The sequence below is a fragment of the Carassius gibelio genome, chromosome A23, assembly GCF_023724105.1.
Source record: "Carassius gibelio isolate Cgi1373 ecotype wild population from Czech Republic chromosome A23, carGib1.2-hapl.c, whole genome shotgun sequence".
Taxonomy (NCBI): Eukaryota; Metazoa; Chordata; class Actinopteri; order Cypriniformes; family Cyprinidae; genus Carassius; species Carassius gibelio.
Window position 1 is genome coordinate 18092736 of NC_068393.1, and position 20604 is coordinate 18113339.

Below are 20604 nucleotides of genomic sequence, written 5' to 3' on the forward strand. Positions count from 1 at the left end.
TTAACAGTTGTAAGGAAAATTTGTAGTTTTGAATCCCGTGACTTTAATTACCTACAATTCCATGAAACAAGATATAAAGGTATGTGCTAAAAAAAAATTATAATAATTATAAAATAAAAAATTATTTTGTCAGAAGGAAATGTTGGTTATTCTCTGCTTCTTTTATTTATCTCAATTTTAATTTTAGGTTAAGTCTTTGTGATAGCTGCTTATATGATCACTCTTACATATTATGACGAGGTAGGGCCAAACCAAACAAAGCAAAGTATGGATATGAGATGTACTTATCTACTGTAATGCAGCACCAGGAAAGATACCTTATCTTCACTGTTGGGTGTATACCGGGACATCGTACAAATATACGATAAGTTTATTTAGTTTTAATAGAGAAACATAGCCTACATGAGTTATGTGTATGTTAGTCGTAACCTTTCTACTGTACAGAGGTGTTATTTACTATTATAATTTTTTTTTTTTTTCGTGTATTTGTAGTGCCCCCTTTTGGATAGATAGTGACATAACAGCATAGTGAATATGAGCGAGCCTAATAGAAAACAATTAAAAAGATATTTATCCATACCTTTAATGTATATGCTTATAGAAAAAATAATTTTAAATTAACCTACAATGAGAAATAGCTCACGTTGTGTAAAATAATCGTTTATGTAATACTGAGAATATTTAATCTATATGTTGCAACATTTGTTCACGTTTTATGTTGACTAGTCCTGAGGTTTTTATACTTAGGAAAGAGGAGGTGGTATGTAGAACAGTTTGAAATGTAAATGAATGTAAATAAATAAATACTTATAGCCTATAAATGCATGCATACATAAATAAATAAATACACCTTTACTGAGCTATGTAAATGAGGGCATTACATAGACTGACAGTAATGTTTTTGATACTGTACAAACTGTATATTCTATCGCCCTACACCAACCCTAAACCTAAACTTGCCCTTTACAAAATTCTTTTTTTTTTTCATTTTTATTACTTTTAAAAAGCTTTGTTTACTTTATTTTTATACCAGTTTTACAAATGAGGACGTCCCCAGAGGGAGGTTTTTGAATAATTTGTCAGGTTTAGCTCACTTTTTGTGTACAAATGATATATATATATATAGTAAAACACTATACTGAGTGAGTAGAAAAAACGTAGCATAACTGAATAAAAGACCACGGCAAGTTCCACGTCGGCTTTTATTATGAAACATGACGTTGGATTGTGGGCGGATTTTCAGGCGTCACGCCACTGCACCGCCACCGCATACGCGCGGCACTGCGGAAACTGAGCCGACACGGGTGAATTTCGGTCCGTCTCAGAGCCGTGCTGCGGTCATCATGGCTCTCTACCACTATGTCACCCAAGAGCAACTCTCAGGTTTTGATAAATATAAGGTGAGACCGCTGTTATTCTGCACAATGTGTTTTAGGGTGTTGGTAAGTTGAGCCGTGCTGTTAATGCTATCATGAAGCATGAGGTCTGCCGGTGTGTGCCGCTCTCTAGAAAGGACAACGGCTGCTTATTGTGACATTTTAAAGAGAAATAGTCTATTCTTCCCTCGAATTTTCTGGATGAATTGTTACACAGTTTAGTTATTATTGCATATACATCCAATTCGAAGATTTGACATTAAAGACATATTAGTGCTGTAAACCGGTGAAACTGGTGTGTCACAGTGACTTGAAACCGCCAGTGAAAGTAGATCTTCAGTTCTAAACATTATGCGACAACATTGTGTTGTTCTACCAGCAAACACAACACAAAGACATTATCCAGCTTTGTTTAGCTAATACATGCTTTATGTTGTCGGTTAGCTTGTAAATCGGTTTGAATTAAAGGCATGGGCTGCTGGTTCCGCGTCTAATAAGGATATGTGGTTCGGACATAATTTGCATGCGAGTCACTCACTCACCGTGCTTTCACTTTAATTTTTCGCTGTGTTCATTTAATATTCAGGTGTTACTGTACATAGTAGTGTAGTGTCAGAGACCTCTGATATAATTTATAGAAGAAGAAACACCTGATTGAGATGCAAAGAAGGTTGTTCTCTAAAATTACTGTTCATAACCCAGTCCTGAAAAAAATGTATCATGGTTTCCACAAAAATATATTAGGCAGCACAACTGTTTTCAATGATGATAATACATGATAAGAAGAAATATTAATTGAGCACCAAATCAACATATTATCATTTAATGACGAGGCACAGAAGACTGCATTAATGATGCTGAAAATCCAGCTTTACAATCACATGAATAAATTACATTCTGGGGAAAAAAATGTGAACAATTGTCCAAATTGTAATAATATTTGGCAATATAATTTTTTTTACTGTATCTTGTTATCCAATAAATGCCACTAACAATGCCATTATACACTACTGTGTGTTCAACAGGCACCAACAAGAACTTGCTTATTTATTGACTTGCTAGAACATGAACACTATATATATATATATATATATATATATATATATATATATATATATATATCATGTTTTATTTTAAGTTATAATAATAATTTTTTATATGATAATTATTAATTTATAATACATTTGTAGAGGAATCAGAGATGCCCAGGAGTCAGAGATGCGTTAGAGAAGAGAAGTCCGAAGAGAAGAACGAAGAGAAGTCCGCTTCAATACAACAATCATACCTCGTCAGAGGCTACTAATTATGTCAAAGTCAACAAAATTCAGATTGGTTCCAAAACCTAGATAAACTTAGACAGTTTCCACATATGGACATAAACGATTCAAACATATCTTCTGACAACTATTTTGGTGACAAGTGATCCGAGGTCAGACACAATACGTCTCTCCAAAGACGTATATATGATACGCTGGACATCGGCAGTTGAACGTTTGTCCTGGGACATATCAGAACTTCAAGGCCGCCTAGCCCTAGCTAGAATTTTATCAGTAAGATTCGTTACACACACATACACTATGAAGTCATCATCTTATCCTAGAGAGTAGAAGTACAGCATAAAGCAGGATTCTTTAAAATCTCATAAGCGCACATGAGGTTACACATTTCACTCTTGCCATAACTTGATTAACAGTCAAACGAGATATAGTCTAATAATATAATTCATATCAATATGAAGGAAATGACAACTTGGCATCCACTCCTTCACATCAATCATTCTGTCTCTATTAGTATTTGTCCCAAAGCAACTCTGAAGAGGATAGTTTTCTTAAAAGGGTGTGGGACTAGAGGGCTCGAGAGGTTGAATTCCTGGGTGTGACGCAGTTGTGTGTATGTCTCAGTGGTTATTTGACAGAACTTGTGAATGAATGTTGCTCTGACCCTGTGTACCTCCTGGTTGAATGTCCCGTTGGCCTGATAAGGTGTATTTATTTACTCCCAGTGTTTTGGACTGTTATACAGGCTGCTGAGTTTGTATGCGCTATTCTTGCTCTGCATATTTGCACATATTTTAGGGGGCATTGAATGTACATAACTACCCCCTCCTGGTGACCCACAGTGTGTTTATAGTTTACTAAAGCCAATAAAACACTTAAAGTTATAGTTATAAAATAAGTATTTCATTTCAGCATTTTGTGTATATTAATTTGGGGTTTTGTGTACGTTCATTTGCTGACATTGCCGACTTCTTCCTAAGCTCCAAATGTGAGCCCAAACAATAAACACATGCTGTGGGAGCAGTTGAAAAGTGACCTTCACCCCTGAATCCTACTATTGTGTGCTGTAGTCGTGTACTGTTTCATTTTCGATAGACATTATTACATTGAATTACATTACTTAGACACAAGTGTGCCATATTATTTGACACAGCAGAAACACTCTTTTGTCAACACTTTATTCGACATTCACACTTCTGGAACTGTGTGTTATTAGTATGTGTTGTCTTATTCTGCATTTCTCCTCATCTCTTCTTTACAGTACAGTGCGGTTGACTCCAACCCCCTCTCAATCTACGTCATGCACCCCTTCTGGAACTCATTGGTGAAGGTGAGAACGTTCCGAATCAGAATGTCACCCTGAATACACAAGGGCATTCAGTCTCTCATATGAAATTTAATAATAATAATGACACTTTTATTATAGATGAATATTAATTTGTGTTATTTAAATGTACTATTTGATGGATTTAAACTCAAGACTGACATTAAGACAAGCAAATGGAAAAGTCCCTTTCAAATATGGCAAACAAAAGTGTTTTATTATTTAAAAAATTATATATTAGATTTAATTATACAGTTTTATCAAATTGTAATATATTTCTATTTACAATTATTTTGTAGTTATACATTTTAGTACAGCATTTTATTTTTGTTTATATTGTATGTTAAAATACACTATTATTAAATATATTAATAGTGTATATACGTTTATGAAGATTTGTTTCTTGTCTGTCAATCTATATGAAAATATTTTGAATCCATGAATGTATGGTGGTATTTCACATAAATAGATTACAATTATGCTGTGTTTTGCTTTCATTGAATTACATATATGCAACATGAATTAATGTTCTGTCTGGATCTGATTACCTGCAAGGGAGATCAGACCATTTGCAACTTGCTAATTCCCCTCTTTCTCGCTGTTTTTCAGATCTTGCCCACATGGCTTGCCCCAAACCTCATCACATTTACAGGGTTCATGTTCCTGGTTCTCACCTTCATCTTGTTGTCCTTTTTCGACTTTGACTTTTATGCCTCAGGTGAGGTCAATAAACTGTGTGTGTATGATTGGTATGGATTTGATGTGCTAGTGAGAGGGTATTGTGGGTAATGCTCACTTTCTAAAAAGCTTAGGGACCTTAACTCGTTTGGAATAGCAACTATAACCAATTATTGATTATGTGCAAAGATAAGGAAAAGGTTGTATGTTTTATTTTTTTCATATGACAAAGATCAAGGTCTCACTTCCAGCTCATCATTCCCTCAATTATCAACTAGCCATCTGTTAATACACAGCCACACCTGTGCACATTGCCAGCTCTCTCATATTTGCATAACACACTGTACATTCAGTGGTAGAGTGAATAATTAAAAGAAGTTACACTATAAATATGTTTTGCTTTAAAAAAAAAAAAAAATTGGTTTCAGATGTTTCTATTAAGTAGTAATGGAAATATATATTGTAAGTTAAATTCATTCTTTATAAATTAACTAAAGAAGTTCAGGATTTTCAAGGGTATAATTCATAACAATTTGTTATTTTAATGCTGTTTTAGTTTTTTTGGACTTGTATCTGTTTACAAATGGGATTGATTGTTTCGTGGGTGTTGTGTGGCACAGGGGAAGGCCGTACACATGTGCCAAGTTGGGTGTGGATAGCTGCTGGTCTGTTCAACTTTCTGGCCTATACCTTAGGTGAGTGTGTCTTTTTGTTTTCGAAAGTGACATGATGTGGCCAAGTATGGAGTCCCATACTGGGAATTTGTGCTTTGGATTTATCCCATCCATGTGCACACACACAGCAGTGAGTGGTGAACCCACACTACCAGAGCAGTGGGCAGCTATTTTTTGCTGCGGCGCCTGGGAGGCAGTTGGCTTGTGGCTAATGTTTCTGAATCAATTTATTTGTGTTTAAGGAACATTTTTGCTAATAGAGTCAAAACATTGTTCAAGTTGTTGTTCAGAACAAATCTCATGACCACAGCAAACACCAATATGCTATCAAACACCTTTTATAAAAAAAAGCTAAATTTGAATGCATTTCAGTAATATTGTTTAATATAAACGGGTGCACTTAAGTGGTCCGCAGGTCTGCATGCGCGACCAAAATTAAAAATGCATTATATAAATATGTTCTGAAAGTGACTGTACTAAATAAGTTTTATTTTCAACCTGAAAGCATAAATCTTGGCTATGCCATGCCTTTTTCAAAGCACAATGCAAAACTGTGACATTCATCCACTGACGCTCTTTAATCAGCAGCAGTGCTAAATCTGGAAGCGCGTATACTTACTTGCAGGCAACCCGCCAAGATAAAAGCCTGCTAATTTTAAGTTTGAATATGATCTTGAAAATGCTTTAAATTTATTTATTTTTAGACCCTTTTATCCAAAGCGACTTAGAATTGTAGATTACATAATGCGATTCTCTTATGAGAAACAGGCTGAAAAAATGATGTGCACCCCTGAATATAAACATCTTTTAGGACCTCTGAAACATTGTGTATGTGGTAGCAAAATTGGAAATGGTGTAATGCCCACATATAAGTTTCAGATATATTGTGTGTGTACATACAGATGGTGTGGATGGCAAACAGGCTCGGAGAACAAACTCCAGCACTCCTCTGGGTGAGCTGTTCGACCACGGCCTGGACAGCTGGGCATGTGTGTTCTTCGTCGCTACAGTGTACTCTGTCTTCGGACGGGGTGAGACCGGCGTCGGCGTGGTGACGCTGTATTATCTGTTATGGGTTGTCCTGTTTTCCTTCATACTGTCTCACTGGGAGAAGTACAACACTGGGATTTTGTTCCTACCCTGGGGCTACGACATCAGTCAAGTGGTAATTTATTACAATGGGCTAAAGAAAAATTTGTGAAAAGAAAGTGTTTTTTACAAAATATTAAATTAAACAAACTATATATATCTCTATATATATATCTTTCTCTCTCTCTCTCTATACATATATATATATATATATATATATATAGAGAGAGAGAGAGAGAGTGTGAGTGTGTATATTTTTTATATAAGTTATTCATGTCATGGTAAGGCTGGATTTCAGTAGCCAATTTTTTGTATCATTATTTTACTGTCCTTTTGTAAACAATGTTATGAATCCTTGCAGAATAATATTATTAGTTATAAGTATTAAGTATAAGTACCCAGTGTTTGAGCAGTAGTGAATATAAAACATGTGAAATTAATACATCTTGAAGGTAGAATTTCGTTTTTTTGTACACATCACACACAGTACATTGAAACTTCAGTGATTCTTGGATGGAAATAAATATTACAGTTTGTATGAAAGTCTTTTTATTTTCTCCATACCAGACTATCTCTGTGGTGTACATAATAACAGCGGTGGTTGGTGTTGAAACATGGTACAAACCTGTTTTTGGGATTGTTCAGTACAGAGATCTCTTCACTGTTATGATAGTTGGTGAGTGAACTCTCTTACAGTTAATACTTCATTCACTATTAGGCCAAACTTGCAAATTAAAGGATGATCTGATATCCTCATTCGTTATTATTTTTATTTTTTTTACAGGTTGTTTATTTGTTGTAACATTGCCAATGAGCCTCTACAATGTCTTTAAGTAAGTTTCATTTCAGGCCTCTTGTTTTTGGACTACATAAAAATAGCTCATACTTTGTAGCTTACTGATTGTCCTATTGAATAATGTATGCTTTGGAACAGGGATATTTGTTCTCATGTGTTCTCTCTTTATGTTTTTAGGGCATACCGTAAAAGCACCCTGAAGCACAGTTCGGTGTATGAGGCCTTTTTGCCGTTTTTCTCTCCCGTCTTCCTGTTTGTCTTGTCTACACTGTGGATCAGTCTCTCTCCTACAGACATCATTGAGAAGCAACCCAGAATCTTTTATCTCATGGTGGGAACAGCCTTCTCCAATGTTACTGTGAGTGTACTCAGTCCTCTCTCTCTGCTGTAGATAAACGAGTTGAGCAGCCATGACGATGGATGCCTTTCAGTTCCATTTGAAATATCTTGTCACATTTCTGATCCTGACATGCTCTCTTTCTCTCGCTCTCTCTCTCTGTCTCAGTGCAAGCTCATTGTATGCCAGATGAGTAACACTCGATGTGAGCCACTGAGTTTGTTGTTGTTGCCGATGACAGCTGTGGTGTTGCTAGTGATATCTGGGGTTGTACAGCACGCTGAAATGACTGTCCTCTACATATGGACTGCCGTAGTCATCCTCACTCACATACACTATGGAGTATCAGTTGTGAGTAAAGACACACACAGACTGCTTATTACTTAATTAGTCAAATAATTATGTATGTACAAATAATCAACTAATAATAATAATAAATGATGAAAAAGTACTTATGTATAAATGTGTGTGTGTGTATATATATATATATATATATATATATATATATATATATATATATGTATATATATATATATGTATATGTGTATACACACACTTTTTTTTATAATTTCTATAATCAACTTATTTAATATGTCCTGTAACCATTTAATATAATTTATTAAAATTATATCAATTTTATAACAACTTGTACAATTCATTGATTATCAATTATTATAATAGTTATTCTGTCCTAGATGCGTGTTCCATCTACGCAACATTGACAGATAGCTAACAGGAGTCAGAAAAGGGCAGACGCAGTAGTAAAGTTGAAAGTTTTACTGTTTTGTTCTTTCCTCTTCTTTCTCTTTTTTGTAAAACTGAAATATACAAAGATTACAAATGTCTTGTTACAAAATATTCTCAAAATAAACACAAATTAATTTCTGCTGTTTACAAATATTCTCTGAGCACATATTAAAGGCTATAATCAGTTCTCTTAGTGTAATTATAAACAAATTGCCATCACTGTTGAATAGTTCGTTTTTGCAAAAACTGCAAAAAAGATAAACTTACAGGCAAAGCCTTTCTGAGGCACAAAAACGTGAAGAAAACAGAGAGATGACTTGTTGGCCCACCACACAGAAAGAAACTGGAACACAGTGGCTATTTCCTGGTTAACCTCTAACCCAAGAGTCACATGAACTAAACCAAGCACTAAGAAAATGGTTTACAATAATCAATTTCTTTATTATAACATCAAACTGCCACAAGATGGTGCTAGTAAATAAAAAACAAATGTATGTCATGACAATAGTAAATATGATTATTATTAACAACTTATGAAACTTTATTAAACATTATAGTGTAGAATACATTTTATGGAATTATCTTTTGTAACTGTTATGTTTTTATGCACAGCTACATTAAAATATTTCTCATTATAGTCATTTTTTTCCTTCTGTCTCCCTGTGCAGGTGAAGCAGCTGAGTGATCATTTTAACATATACGCTTTCTCACTAAAGAAGCCCAATTCGGACTGACAGGACGAGGAGAAAATCGGCCTGAAGGCTGCTGAGGTTTAAGCTATCTCAGCATGTTCTTCAGCTAGTCGACTCTTACCAATCACCAAGGAGACACAACTAACAACAGGAAACCAAATTGTACTGACCAAATGCGCCGCCTTATTCTGAGGATGCTGCTCAATCAACAAATGAATGGAGCTTCAGCCCAGGGCCCAATGATCCCTGAGGTGGAGCTGTGCCATGGGGCTCACAGAGCCCTGAGGCAGAGCTGCACCACAGGGCCCACTGTGCCCAGAGGTGGAGCTACGCCATAGGACAAATTGGGCTCGGACAAGTATTTACACCATGGGAATCAATAGCTAAGAAAAACAGGGCCCACTGAGTCCAGGACCTACAGTGCCTCAACTTGCAGCTGTGTAACAGAGCCCGTTCCTCCTAGAAAGAGCTATATTGTGTTGCTTGTGCCAAGCTGAGGCTGTTTGGTTGCCTGGTATCCGTGAAGTTGGGGATTTGCTTGTTTCCTAAGGAAATATGCTTTTCAGCCGAGATACTAGGAGCCTTGAACGGTTAATCTCACTTACATGCTCTCTCAGATGAGTCACACGCAAACCACATGATGAACACAAATAGAATGTGATGAATGTCTTAATCTTATTTGATTTGAAGATTTTATTAACATTTAATTTTGACCTCAATTGCTCAATTTGGGGGAAAGAAATCTTTTTTTTTTAATTTTTATTTTTTATTAGAAGCATTCATTTAATTATGTTTCTATGATGGACAATATAAACGGACTGTGGGAAATGTCTAGTTTTTAGTTAATATGAAACAATTGCATGAGGGAACAGGGATGTTAGATTCTTATTTAAATCTATGGTGTTTTTGCTGATCTCTACAGCTATACACATTTTAAAAATGACATGAGACAAATTTAAACAACCACAACTAGTTATCTATAACACACAGCTCAAACTAAAACCTCATTTAAACAACTGAATTTGTATTACTACTGCAAAGAAGATATTCGTTTTTGTTTCCTTTTTACATTGGTGATGGTGTGTCTGCGTGCCGATTTTCAGTGTTTTTTTATTTTTATTTTCAGTTTTCTTTTTGTTTGCTTCACCAGTCAGTCGGCTTTTATTGAGTTTGTGCTTGAATGAAGAGTGCGCTTCAAGCCCTGTCCAGGAGAGGGTGCACTTGGAGTGAGCGAGTCGAACCTCGCTCCGTTCTATAAACACGATAAAAGCACTAGTCTGTGTGTCACCAACATGTCTGTTAAACCTGTGAACCGCGGATGTCATGGCCTACGTAAAGCTCATTCCATCATTTAGTCTGTTTTTTTCCTTTCTCTTTATCCTTTGTTTTGTCTACATATCTTCATTTCTGTTTGGTGGACTGAGGTCTTATATACCGGAAATAGGATTTTTAATTTTTCACGGGTTGTCCGAAGTGTGTGAGTTGAATGTATGTGTAAATATGTGGATGAGTGTATGTGTATGTGCATATGTACTGTATGTATATATCCGTGTATGTGTTTTAAACTTATACACTCATTCTGGAAACCTCATGCCTCCATATATTCTGTTTCTCTGAGAAGAGTCGGTCAGTGAAAACAATCCATTGATGTTTAAACTTGTATAGCTTAGCTATGTTGTTAGGCTATAACATTGTATTGTTGTTCATCTTGCTTTTTTTTTTTTTTTAATCTCCATAATATGATGATACATGTTTCTTAACCTTCCAATACCTGTTTTACATGAATCGAGAAATCACATGGATAAAGAATTTACATAGCCTACTACAAATTATAACTGTTAGGCCTATATCTCAAGTAAATTCTTTATTTGTAATTATGTCAATATCTAATTACTGTCCAGTACACTTTTGCAATATATTCTTTGTTAAAGAATGTTAATGACACTCATTCCTGAGGTAACTCCTGCAAGATTTGATTAGAAAGATTTTAGTCAGCAGATGGCGCTTTTTTCTTTGTATGCAGTAGAGCGTTGTAATTTTTTTTTAATCATTATTTTTTTTTGCATAGAGTCTGATGGTAGTTCCTCTGAGGGTCAAACTCAAGACCCATACTCAAATCTCCACATTTTAAGTTTTTAGTGCAAATAATATCCGAGGAGGATATACTTATTTTGTTCCTGTTATTGTTTTATTGTCTTATTTTGTTCTTGTTATTGTTTTTAAAACTAGACATACCTCTTAAATGTGACAGGTTTGGTTGCAGGACTCTTATCAAGACTGTGCAACTGCATTTGTGTGATGCTTTAGAGAACAAGCAAATATAACTTTTATTAATCTAAAGTGAGATAAAACACTCAAACCTCTGCATATTGTAAAACAAAATCCAGCCATGTTGTAACATTATCTTCTTGTGCTGCCCCATTAAATGTAAGCGTATCCACAGTATAATTTTGTCCTATTGCAGATTTTGACACCCCAGTCTCAGGACAGGCTGGATTTCACTCAGAGGCACAGTACATCATCTGTGTCTCAGGTACTGAATAGTGCACCACCAATGTTTTGTTTTCATGGGCTTATACCTTATTGTGGAAGATAATATCATGGTATTGGCATTGCACATTTTGGTTATTTTTCTTTAGTTAACGCACATGTTTCTCTGAATATAAAAATATAGTATCTCAGTATGGGGTGACGTGAAATTGAGTTTTGAGAGAACTCTGTGGATTTTGCACCCTTCTGCCTCATTCAGGGCATTTTTAAATATATATAATTTTTTTTTTTCATGCAAGTTAACATAAAATATTTAGCCTTTTTAAAGCTTTTTTATTTTTGACATTTTTTGGAGTTTTATTTAGGGCTGCACAACTTTTGTTATGTTGTTGTTTGGACAGCGATATGATTAACTGTTGTAGCTGGAATTTAAAGCTGCAATTTACTTGTCTCTCAGTTCACATTATTCACTTTGGTGTTTTTTAGGAACCCATTCAAATGCAACAAAATAATAGTTATTATTTATTTATTGTTATTTTTTTATTGCCTTTAAACAGTAAAGTGTTTGTTTTTTTTATAAATAAGTTTAAATCACAAAAGGCTACTTTAAATAAAAATAAAACTATGGCATACTATATAATGATACACGTTTGTATGTAAATTCTTTCAAACATTCAAACCCTTGATCTTTTAACATTTCAAATTCCAGCTTTTTATTTTGGCAGAATGAAGAAATGCTGTAAGCCTGTTTACAGAAATGTTGGAAATTTATGTGAATGAGTAAATAAAAGGAACCTGGGCTGCATAGTGCTTCCAAATGCATGTTAAACTATTAGCACACACAGAGATAGAGCTTGCTTCATTTAGCACAGAGCCACTCTGAAGGACGCTTCAATCAGAGTAGCTTTTTGATTTTTTTAAGGTTTCATGAACCTGGAATGTTTACATTTATGATTTTATGAAGAGCTATATGCATAGTTGTATATTTGTTACAAAAATGTTAGCAGAAAGTGAGTTTTGACATTCAATAAGCTATTTCGTTCAAAATTCATGTGATGCAGTTCAGACTGAGAGTGTCAGTTAGTAGCCTAGTCTATAACGATATCTATAATATAGATCATAATGTATTATGCAGGTTTTGTTGTTGTTGTTGTTGTTTAAGGGTTAGGACACTTTGGAGGGATGGTCCTTGTCCTAAACTAACAGTTAATCGGAGGTTGCATGGATTAAACAATGGCCGCGTCCGTGAGCGCGTGCGTGAGGCACCGTCCGTATAGGCTACTGCAGAACCTGATTTTACCAAGTGAGACATGTTCCTGGGACAACATCGTGATTAACCAATCAGATTTGAAGAACCAGTTTATAGATTTTGGGAAGTTTACGCTTAAAATCAGTGTTTGGTGCTTGTACATCAGTGTCATTCATCTATCATTTCCTCTGATTTTAGGGATTACTCGTGGTTAAGGTTAGGTTTAGGTGTAGAGATATGGTTAAGAATATATTTTTGGAGTAAAATGTTGTTCCAGGTTCAACAAAATATGTTGACCTAGGAACACATCGAACTTGGCAAAATCAGGACGTGCTAGGCTACTGCCCGGGAGAGCGCGCTTAATAATGCATGCACGTCATTAGAAACCGGAGAAGGCCGGTGTATAGCCGTTATTTCCTGGGAAAGGCGAGTCAAGTCGAGGTGCTGACAGTCCAGCCTCTGAAGCACTTTAGGTCACACAGAATTCTTGAAAACTTGAAGACATATTTACCCCCACGTGCAATATGCTTGCAGATTTTTTATGCAGCTCTAAGTTTTATGAGTTACTGATATCCCCGTGTGGTGTCACTCCTGTTTGACCCAGAAGTATGGAATTACATTTGGTTCGATAAAAATGAACATGTGAATTAGTGAAAATGAATCTTTGAAAAACATTAACAAAGAATGAAGCATATTTGAAGAGCCTGTTAAATTTGTGTGACTGAGTTAATTTTTTTTTTTTTATTGTTTTTCTTCTTTTGTAATGGCATATTTTTGATAGTTTCTGAAAAAGTTACATTCAGATTTATAAAGTTACGTTCATTTTTATTGAACCAAATGTAATTCCATACTGAAGCACGCATGTTTTATGCAAACTGGGATTAACAACGAGTACAGCAGTAGCCTAACGAATAAACTCGAGGCTAATAACTAGGCCTACAGAAACGCTGCGCTCGTGACCCTTCATTTCACCAAAACCGGCTTCAAAATTCTCGCACCATTTGGTCACGACAGTGTGCTGTGATTAGAGCTTGTTTAAAACGGTCTTTAGCTGGTTTGAGTTGCTGGTGCTGAGCAGGTAGCGACAACACATGACCATCTTAAACCAGCTAAGGGTCTTCTTAAACCAGCTCAAACCAGCAGCCACCTCAGAACATACTTAACCAGCAAATGCTGAGTTTTTTTTCCAACAGGGTAGACATTCATTGAGGCATTTAAATCTACATTATGAAATATTTTGTCTCACAGAATTATTTAAATCTTGATATGCAAGCCTTAAAAGTCAAGTGGATATGGTGAATACAATTATTTATCAACACATACACACGATAGAAATCACTAGTCAGACCACTAAGCACAAACATAAATAGAGTCTATAATTCATTAAGGACTAACTAATGATTTATTATATTTGGTGTTAGGCAAGTTTGGGCTTGTTTTCTGGAAAGACTGGGCTTCATAGGTGCCTGGTCACCCCAGGCCACTGAATAAATTGTTAACATTCTTGAAGCTCAAACTGTACAGCATGGCACTCGTGGTTCGATTCCCAGAAAATGCACAAACTAATAAAAAAATATTTATAATTTGATTGCAATGCAAGTCACTTTGGATAAAATCATGTCAAATAAATTAAATGCAAATGCAGCTCTCTCCGTAGACTGTTTGGTGCTCAAATTCAGTTTGCAGTTTGCATTGAGTAATGGCTGCCGAAAATGTACAGATCCGCAATTGTTTGTTGATGCCACTTGGTTCTTTTATGTTGTTATACTGTATCTAATGCAATAAAATTCATACTAACTGTTGAAAAAAGACAGATTATATAATCTGAGGATATTTAAGTGTCTTTGGAAACTATGTGGTTGCAAATATGAGTTGAGGTGCAGACATGCCACTCTCACTTCAGATCAATCTCTCTCCAGCACACATATCTGCACACACGCACACACAAAGTCCAAACCCCCCTCAGCACCATATCATGTACCAAAACAAAGTTTTCATAATTCATGAGCTCCTCACCATTTGAAAAGAGGGAAAGATTCATTTACATGTCCATCATTCAAAACCCTTCTAGCCATTGGGGAGCAGCCACATCACAGTTGCTCATTTAACATACATACACACACCCTTAAATTAGCCGAAATTAGATGTCTACAATTATGTGAGCAGTCCAGTATTGAGCAGCATGTCAACTTATTTTTAAGATAAGTTGTTAAAAAAAAAAAAAAAAAAAGTTTGTACCAAAACTACATTTCCTTATTCCTGAACAATAGTTTATTGTATTGTAAGCTTCAAACAAAAAGCCAATATAATAGTTCAGTTATATTAGCCATTTTCCTCATAAACTGGATCCTCATCCTTTGGCACCGACTGGCAAAGCTGAGTGATGCTATTCAGATGCGTTCATTCATAAAGCGAGAAACATGATAGCGGCTTAAAACCTACAATGGACATCAGTCAAATCCCAACCAGACAATTAAGAAACTCAAGAGTAGCCAAATTGTCCTGGGACCAGGGGATTATGGTAGGGAAAGGGAGGATGGGGGGCAAGAGGGGAGGTAATGATAAGACAATATGTTGATTTTAATAAGATAATGTATCTCATTCTTCCTGAAGCAGATAGCTTATTTTCAGCAACTGGCATAATGCTGATTATCTCACAAAAAAATATGAAAGTGAGGCACATAAAGTGGAAGTGAATTCAAGGTAAAGCACTAGAGGTGAATAAGGCAAAGACTGAAAGTGAAAGTGAGTGATATGATTGCCAAGTATGGTAAAGCATACTCGGAATTTGTGCTCTGCATTTAACCCATCCAAGTAAGCGCGCACACACACCGCGATCACAGCCATTTTGCCATGGGACCTTGGCAGAAAAAGGGGGTTTTGGTGCCTTGCTCCAAGGCACCTCAGTTGTGGGTATTGAGGGATGAAGAGAGGACTGTCTTTTCACTCCCCAACCAACAATTTCTGCTGGTACTGAGAAATCAAACCAATGACCCTTCACTTACAAATCTGACTCAATGGTGCCCCACCATTCACCAGTTGATCAATTACAGTACATTAAGACAACTGTTTTGTATTATACATTTTCTGATGTAATGTTTTAAAAATATGCAAATGAAGCACTGTCTAGTCAAATATGCCCAAATTTGCATATATGTCAAATCTGAACATTAGATAAATTCAAGTTCAAAATTCCACTTTACTGATATAGTAGAGTTAAAAATAGAGATATCCAAAATCCCCTTTGTAAAAACCTTTATGACTCTATAAAACAAAAATATTTGTACCATATTTTAAGGAATAAAAATGTATATAAACCAGATGGATGATATATGAACAAAACTCCTCTGTAAAAATATTCAGAATATATGTGCATGGAAAAAAAAACTATGGTTTTGCCTGTAGTGTATTGCCTTAAGGGATGCATGGATCAAAATGATTTGTTTTGTAGTAAACAACAGTATGCCACAAATGCTGTCGACTGAGCATGACTTGTACTGAACCCAGCATATTCCCTTTGAGAAGGCCTCTTATCCTCAAATGTCACCTGAAATCCATTCTGAGTATTTCTGTCTTTATGTCAGAGCTGTTTTGTAAAGCAGACGGAAGCACTGGTAAGCTGAGGTCCGTGACTCTGCGCTGTATAGCTGTTCGCAACTGAACAGGGTTTCTTTTCGAGGTATTACTGGGGACACCAATCCCTCCTCCCCCTCCCGTTCCTGTGTTCCTCTTCTCCTTTGCATGTCTCAGGTTTGTAATGACGAGAGTTTGTTGTCTCTGAGATGGAAACAATGGAGGTTTGGAATCATTTATTAAGAAAGGCGAGGAGCCAGTGCCAGGTGTTGTGTGGTGCGCAAGACCGACCATAGTAACTTTTCTAGGTGTGGCTTCCTTCAGCGTTCTAGTGTGACGTAGTCGAGGTAGAGGGGAGGTTTGTGTTGTGGTTTCCATGGTGCTGAGGTTGCAAGCATTGTAGGTTTTCTCCTCAATGGCTAGTAATAAATCCTTAAATCGCTGTCCCGTTCTGGGAAAAGCCCCTTTCTCGGAGTAGAATGTCTGCAACTTTTCTAACTTGTCATCAGGCTGATGTTCGTATTCTAGCACTTGATATTTGTCAGAGTAAGCTGGTCTCAGATCATGTGGTCTGATTGATGTTTTCATTGTCTGGGAGTCTCTGGAGGTTTCGATGGTCACAGTGGCATCAAAAGTGGCGGAATCATAGAGTTTGGTGCCACTCCCCTCTCTGCAGGAACACTTAGGCGGTGAAACACAAAGCTTCTCCTTCTCACCAAAAGTTAAGACTGAAATATACACATATACAAATTCTGTCAGCTGAGTATGCATTGTATGAATTCCTAAACTAAGTGGGTCCAAAATAGGGTGACCACTTGGTTATTGCTCTGTTACAAGACTGTAGATGTGATTTTGCAGGACAGTGTGGGACATGTGAGAGATTAATGTATTACTATTAGACTATTTAAATGTTGATGATTATTGAATGATATCATGCTTTAAACCATCAACAAGCTTTGTTAATTGTGACTGGCTCTGTGACTGGCACTCACTTTGCCCAGGTTCAAGTGACAGGGCACAATGTAATATACTCCATGGGACCTATTCGGTCTATGAATTACAATGAACTGAGCAACAGGCTAGTAGGAAAAAAAAATCACATTTTATTCCAAAAAAGAATTTCATCAAACAGGAAATACTTTGTTCCTTTATTAGACTATGCAAGCATTCATTGTACTGGATTCAATGCATCTTGAACTTGAACAATTTGTTGTTGGATCTGGCAGCTTTGAGCAGGACATTCTTATCCAGTATGTGTTTAGAAGTTCTGGCTGGGGTAGCAGTATTTAACAATTCCTAATGAGCTTCACAATGATTCCTTTGCTCCGTCCAGTCAAAATCAGTGGAGGAAAAAAAAACCCTCTCTATGAATGTGCTGGTTGGTTATTTTCCCTGCTCTAGCAAGAACATGATAGCTGCAAGAAAGGATTTTATCTATTATTTATTCTATAAAATACATCAATATCAACCCCACTCATAATTTATTTTTAAGTTTTTATGTCTTAAAAAAGATTGCTAAATGTTACTACAGAGGTTGTTGGGGACATTGGCATCATGCAGAACAGGTAAACTCATCTACTCAATAGTCCACTTTCACAGCCTTGCTTTCATTATAATCACACGGTTTCAAACGATGCAAACAAAACTTTCCAACTTCTAGATGTTGACTTTTATAGCCTAACTTTAGCTTTTTACTTCTAATGATTATATTTTGGCTTCAAAATTCAGATAAAAGTATGTTAATTGTTATCCGGTTGGCCTACAAAATACACCATCCTTGAAGCACTCTATTAGTGATAAGAAATGAATATTACCCTTGGGAATCAGCCCATCATGTGTCTTGACCAGCATGGTGATCTCATTAGCTGTATCCACAGGCAGAAAGGAAGGAGAATCTTCTCTGTCCACTAGGCTCGACTGCTTTGGTCTTATGCTCTCTGCTGTCCTTTTTCTGGCACTCTGGGTGTCTCTGTCCTGTGATTGGCTCCGCTGGGTCTTACTGGACTGCCTTGAGCTCCTCTCATTGGCTGTGTCACTCTGAGGAGACTAGCGAAGGAACAGGTTGATAAATGTTTTGTGTGACCATGTTCGTTTTAGACACAAGATGGAATTCTTGGGTTGAGAGTATAGCTGGACGGTTCACCTGCTGCTGACTCTTTGCACTTGCATTGCTTGTCCTTCTCAACAAGCCCTTATTCAGAAGATTCCATTCGCTGTTCTCTTCTCTCTGAGGACAGTCGTTAACATGTTAGCTGTGATCCAAAACCTAACAATTAGCCGACCATTGCATCATAGCATCAATTGGGATCTGTTTTCTCTTGTTTAGGACAAAATAAATACTGATAAATAGACTTTTCATGTTATGGTCAATAAACCAATAAATTCAGTAAAGTAAAATAAACGCTAAAACTAAAATTTAGCATTTTAAATGCTACAAGTGAATTTAGGCATCACAACATTATATTGTACGTGTTTTGAGATTTGATAAAGATTCTTAATATTAATTATTACAATTTAAAGATTAAATTTACTGTTAAATCACATCTAATGTAAAAAGAGGTATAAAAAACAAAACTGTAATACTGACCTATATCCAATGTGATACTGCTATACATTGCTGTTTTAAAGTTTGTGGTCGGTAAAAGTTTTATTTAATTTTTTTATAATTTTTTTTATTAATCCTTATATTCAACAGATACATTAAATTGATCAAAAGTGACAGGAAAAATATTTATAATGTTTTTTGAATTTTTCTATTCATCAAAAAAAACGGAATAAAAGAATATATCAGTTTCCACTGAAGACTGGATTGATGAAACAAAAAACAGCTTTGCCTTTACATAAATAAATAACATGTTAAAATATTTTAAAACAGAAAACAGTTATTTCAAATTGTAACAATATTTGACAGTATAACATTTTTTACTGTAATTTTGATTAAAAAAAATGCAACCTTGGTGAGCATAAGAGTATTCTTTCAAAAACATAAAAAATGTAGACATATATCAAAGCACGTATGGTTTTACCTTCATGGTCCTCACTACTTTCTGATGCCTGGAGAGTTTTTTCAGCAGGAGATGGTAGCAAGCCAAAGTGGTTGATGGCTTGTTACTGGTGACCGTGTGGATGATATCAGAAAGACCGTAACCTAGAGATTCAGTCATGTATTTTAACACAGCAGAATTCAGATCCTCAGGACGCAGCCTAAAATGCAACAAAAAACACACAAATACAGATATCAGAAAATGCTGAATTGATTTTTCGAGATTTTTGTGTATTTTTGTCCATCTCTATGTCTATTCCTTTGGGTAGCTTTACCATTAGATTTCATTTTACAGCTACCTGTTTTTATGAGTGACAGTATGGAGGGGTCTCTTGGCATATCCCTCATTCAACCATTTATCCTGCATTGCTGTTTTTACTGTTGGTCTTTTTGCTGGTTCTGGCTCCAGCAGAGACAAGACAAACTGTACAGCCGCTAGAGAGAAATAAAGAATGAGAACATTGACATCTTGACACTGATTTGTCAGAAGAGTGATTGTATGTGTGTTTCCGACCCAGACTGAACTTCTCCAGGTTTCTCTTACAGAAGGACAGATCAGATTTAAGAAGCACTTTGCTCCCCTGTTCTACCTTCTCAACCTAGGGAAGACTCCTCAGATCAGAGTGCCAACTTGGCACTGTATTGGCCTTGTGTGAGTGTGTGTGTGTGTGTGTGTGTGTGTACTGAGGTGAAGGTAGTGTTTGTGTCAGAAGACAGTGACGATCACATTTACTCATTCACTTAGAGTGCCATTACAGGCAGCCTCTGGATGCCAACAAAACACACAAAAATGGCATACCATAAGCTTCTATCATAATTAATTTCCACCATATTTCACCCACAGCAATGGCCCTATGATGGCGACCTTTACTATCTTTATGTTGTTGAGTTCATCCAGTAGTAAGTTCTCAATCTTCAAGTGTCTAGTTAAAAAAAAAAAAAGTGAAAGAGGTTAGTTTAAAAAAAATAACGCACATTGGGGACCAAAATTCTGATAGCACCTTCAAAATCTGCTCATGCTCCTCCATGGCAAATAGCCATGGATAGAAATGTCTGCTAAATGCATAAATGTACATTTTTTGTTTTCATTTTAATTTTATATTATGTGCTTTTATCATTTTTATTAGTGTATATATATATATATATATATATATATATATATATATATATATATATATATATATATATATATATATATAATTTTAGTACTTAGAATTATTGCAGTTAGTTGCCAAGGCAACATTTAAAATTTTCAATTA

At 35.8% G+C, this 20604-nt stretch overlaps 1 protein-coding gene, 1 long non-coding RNA gene and 1 pseudogene across 2 annotated transcripts; 1 reads left to right on the forward strand and 2 right to left on the reverse strand.

Annotated features, from left to right (window-relative positions):
* The first annotated feature begins 1215 nt into the window (after positions 1-1215).
* On the forward strand, positions 1216-12285 carry LOC127944964 (ethanolaminephosphotransferase 1-like; annotated as a pseudogene).
* LOC127944965 (uncharacterized) lies at positions 8314-8671 on the reverse strand. The gene is made up of 2 exons (XR_008150488.1): positions 8566-8671; positions 8314-8369 (listed from the first exon to the last, which is right to left on the reverse strand). It is a non-coding gene; the product is annotated as an uncharacterized LOC127944965 (long non-coding RNA).
* Positions 12286-15702: 3417 nt separating the features above from the next.
* Positions 15703-19776, reverse strand: LOC127945016 (uncharacterized). Its single transcript, XM_052541514.1, has 4 exons — positions 19645-19776; positions 19329-19506; positions 18117-18529; positions 15703-17030 (listed from the first exon to the last, which is right to left on the reverse strand). Exons 3-4 carry the CDS (start codon positions 18151-18153, stop codon positions 16273-16275), a joined length of 795 nt encoding a protein of 264 aa, XP_052397474.1. The 5' UTR covers positions 18154-18529; positions 19329-19506; positions 19645-19776; the 3' UTR covers positions 15703-16272.
* Between the last annotated feature and the right edge of the window lie 828 nt (positions 19777-20604).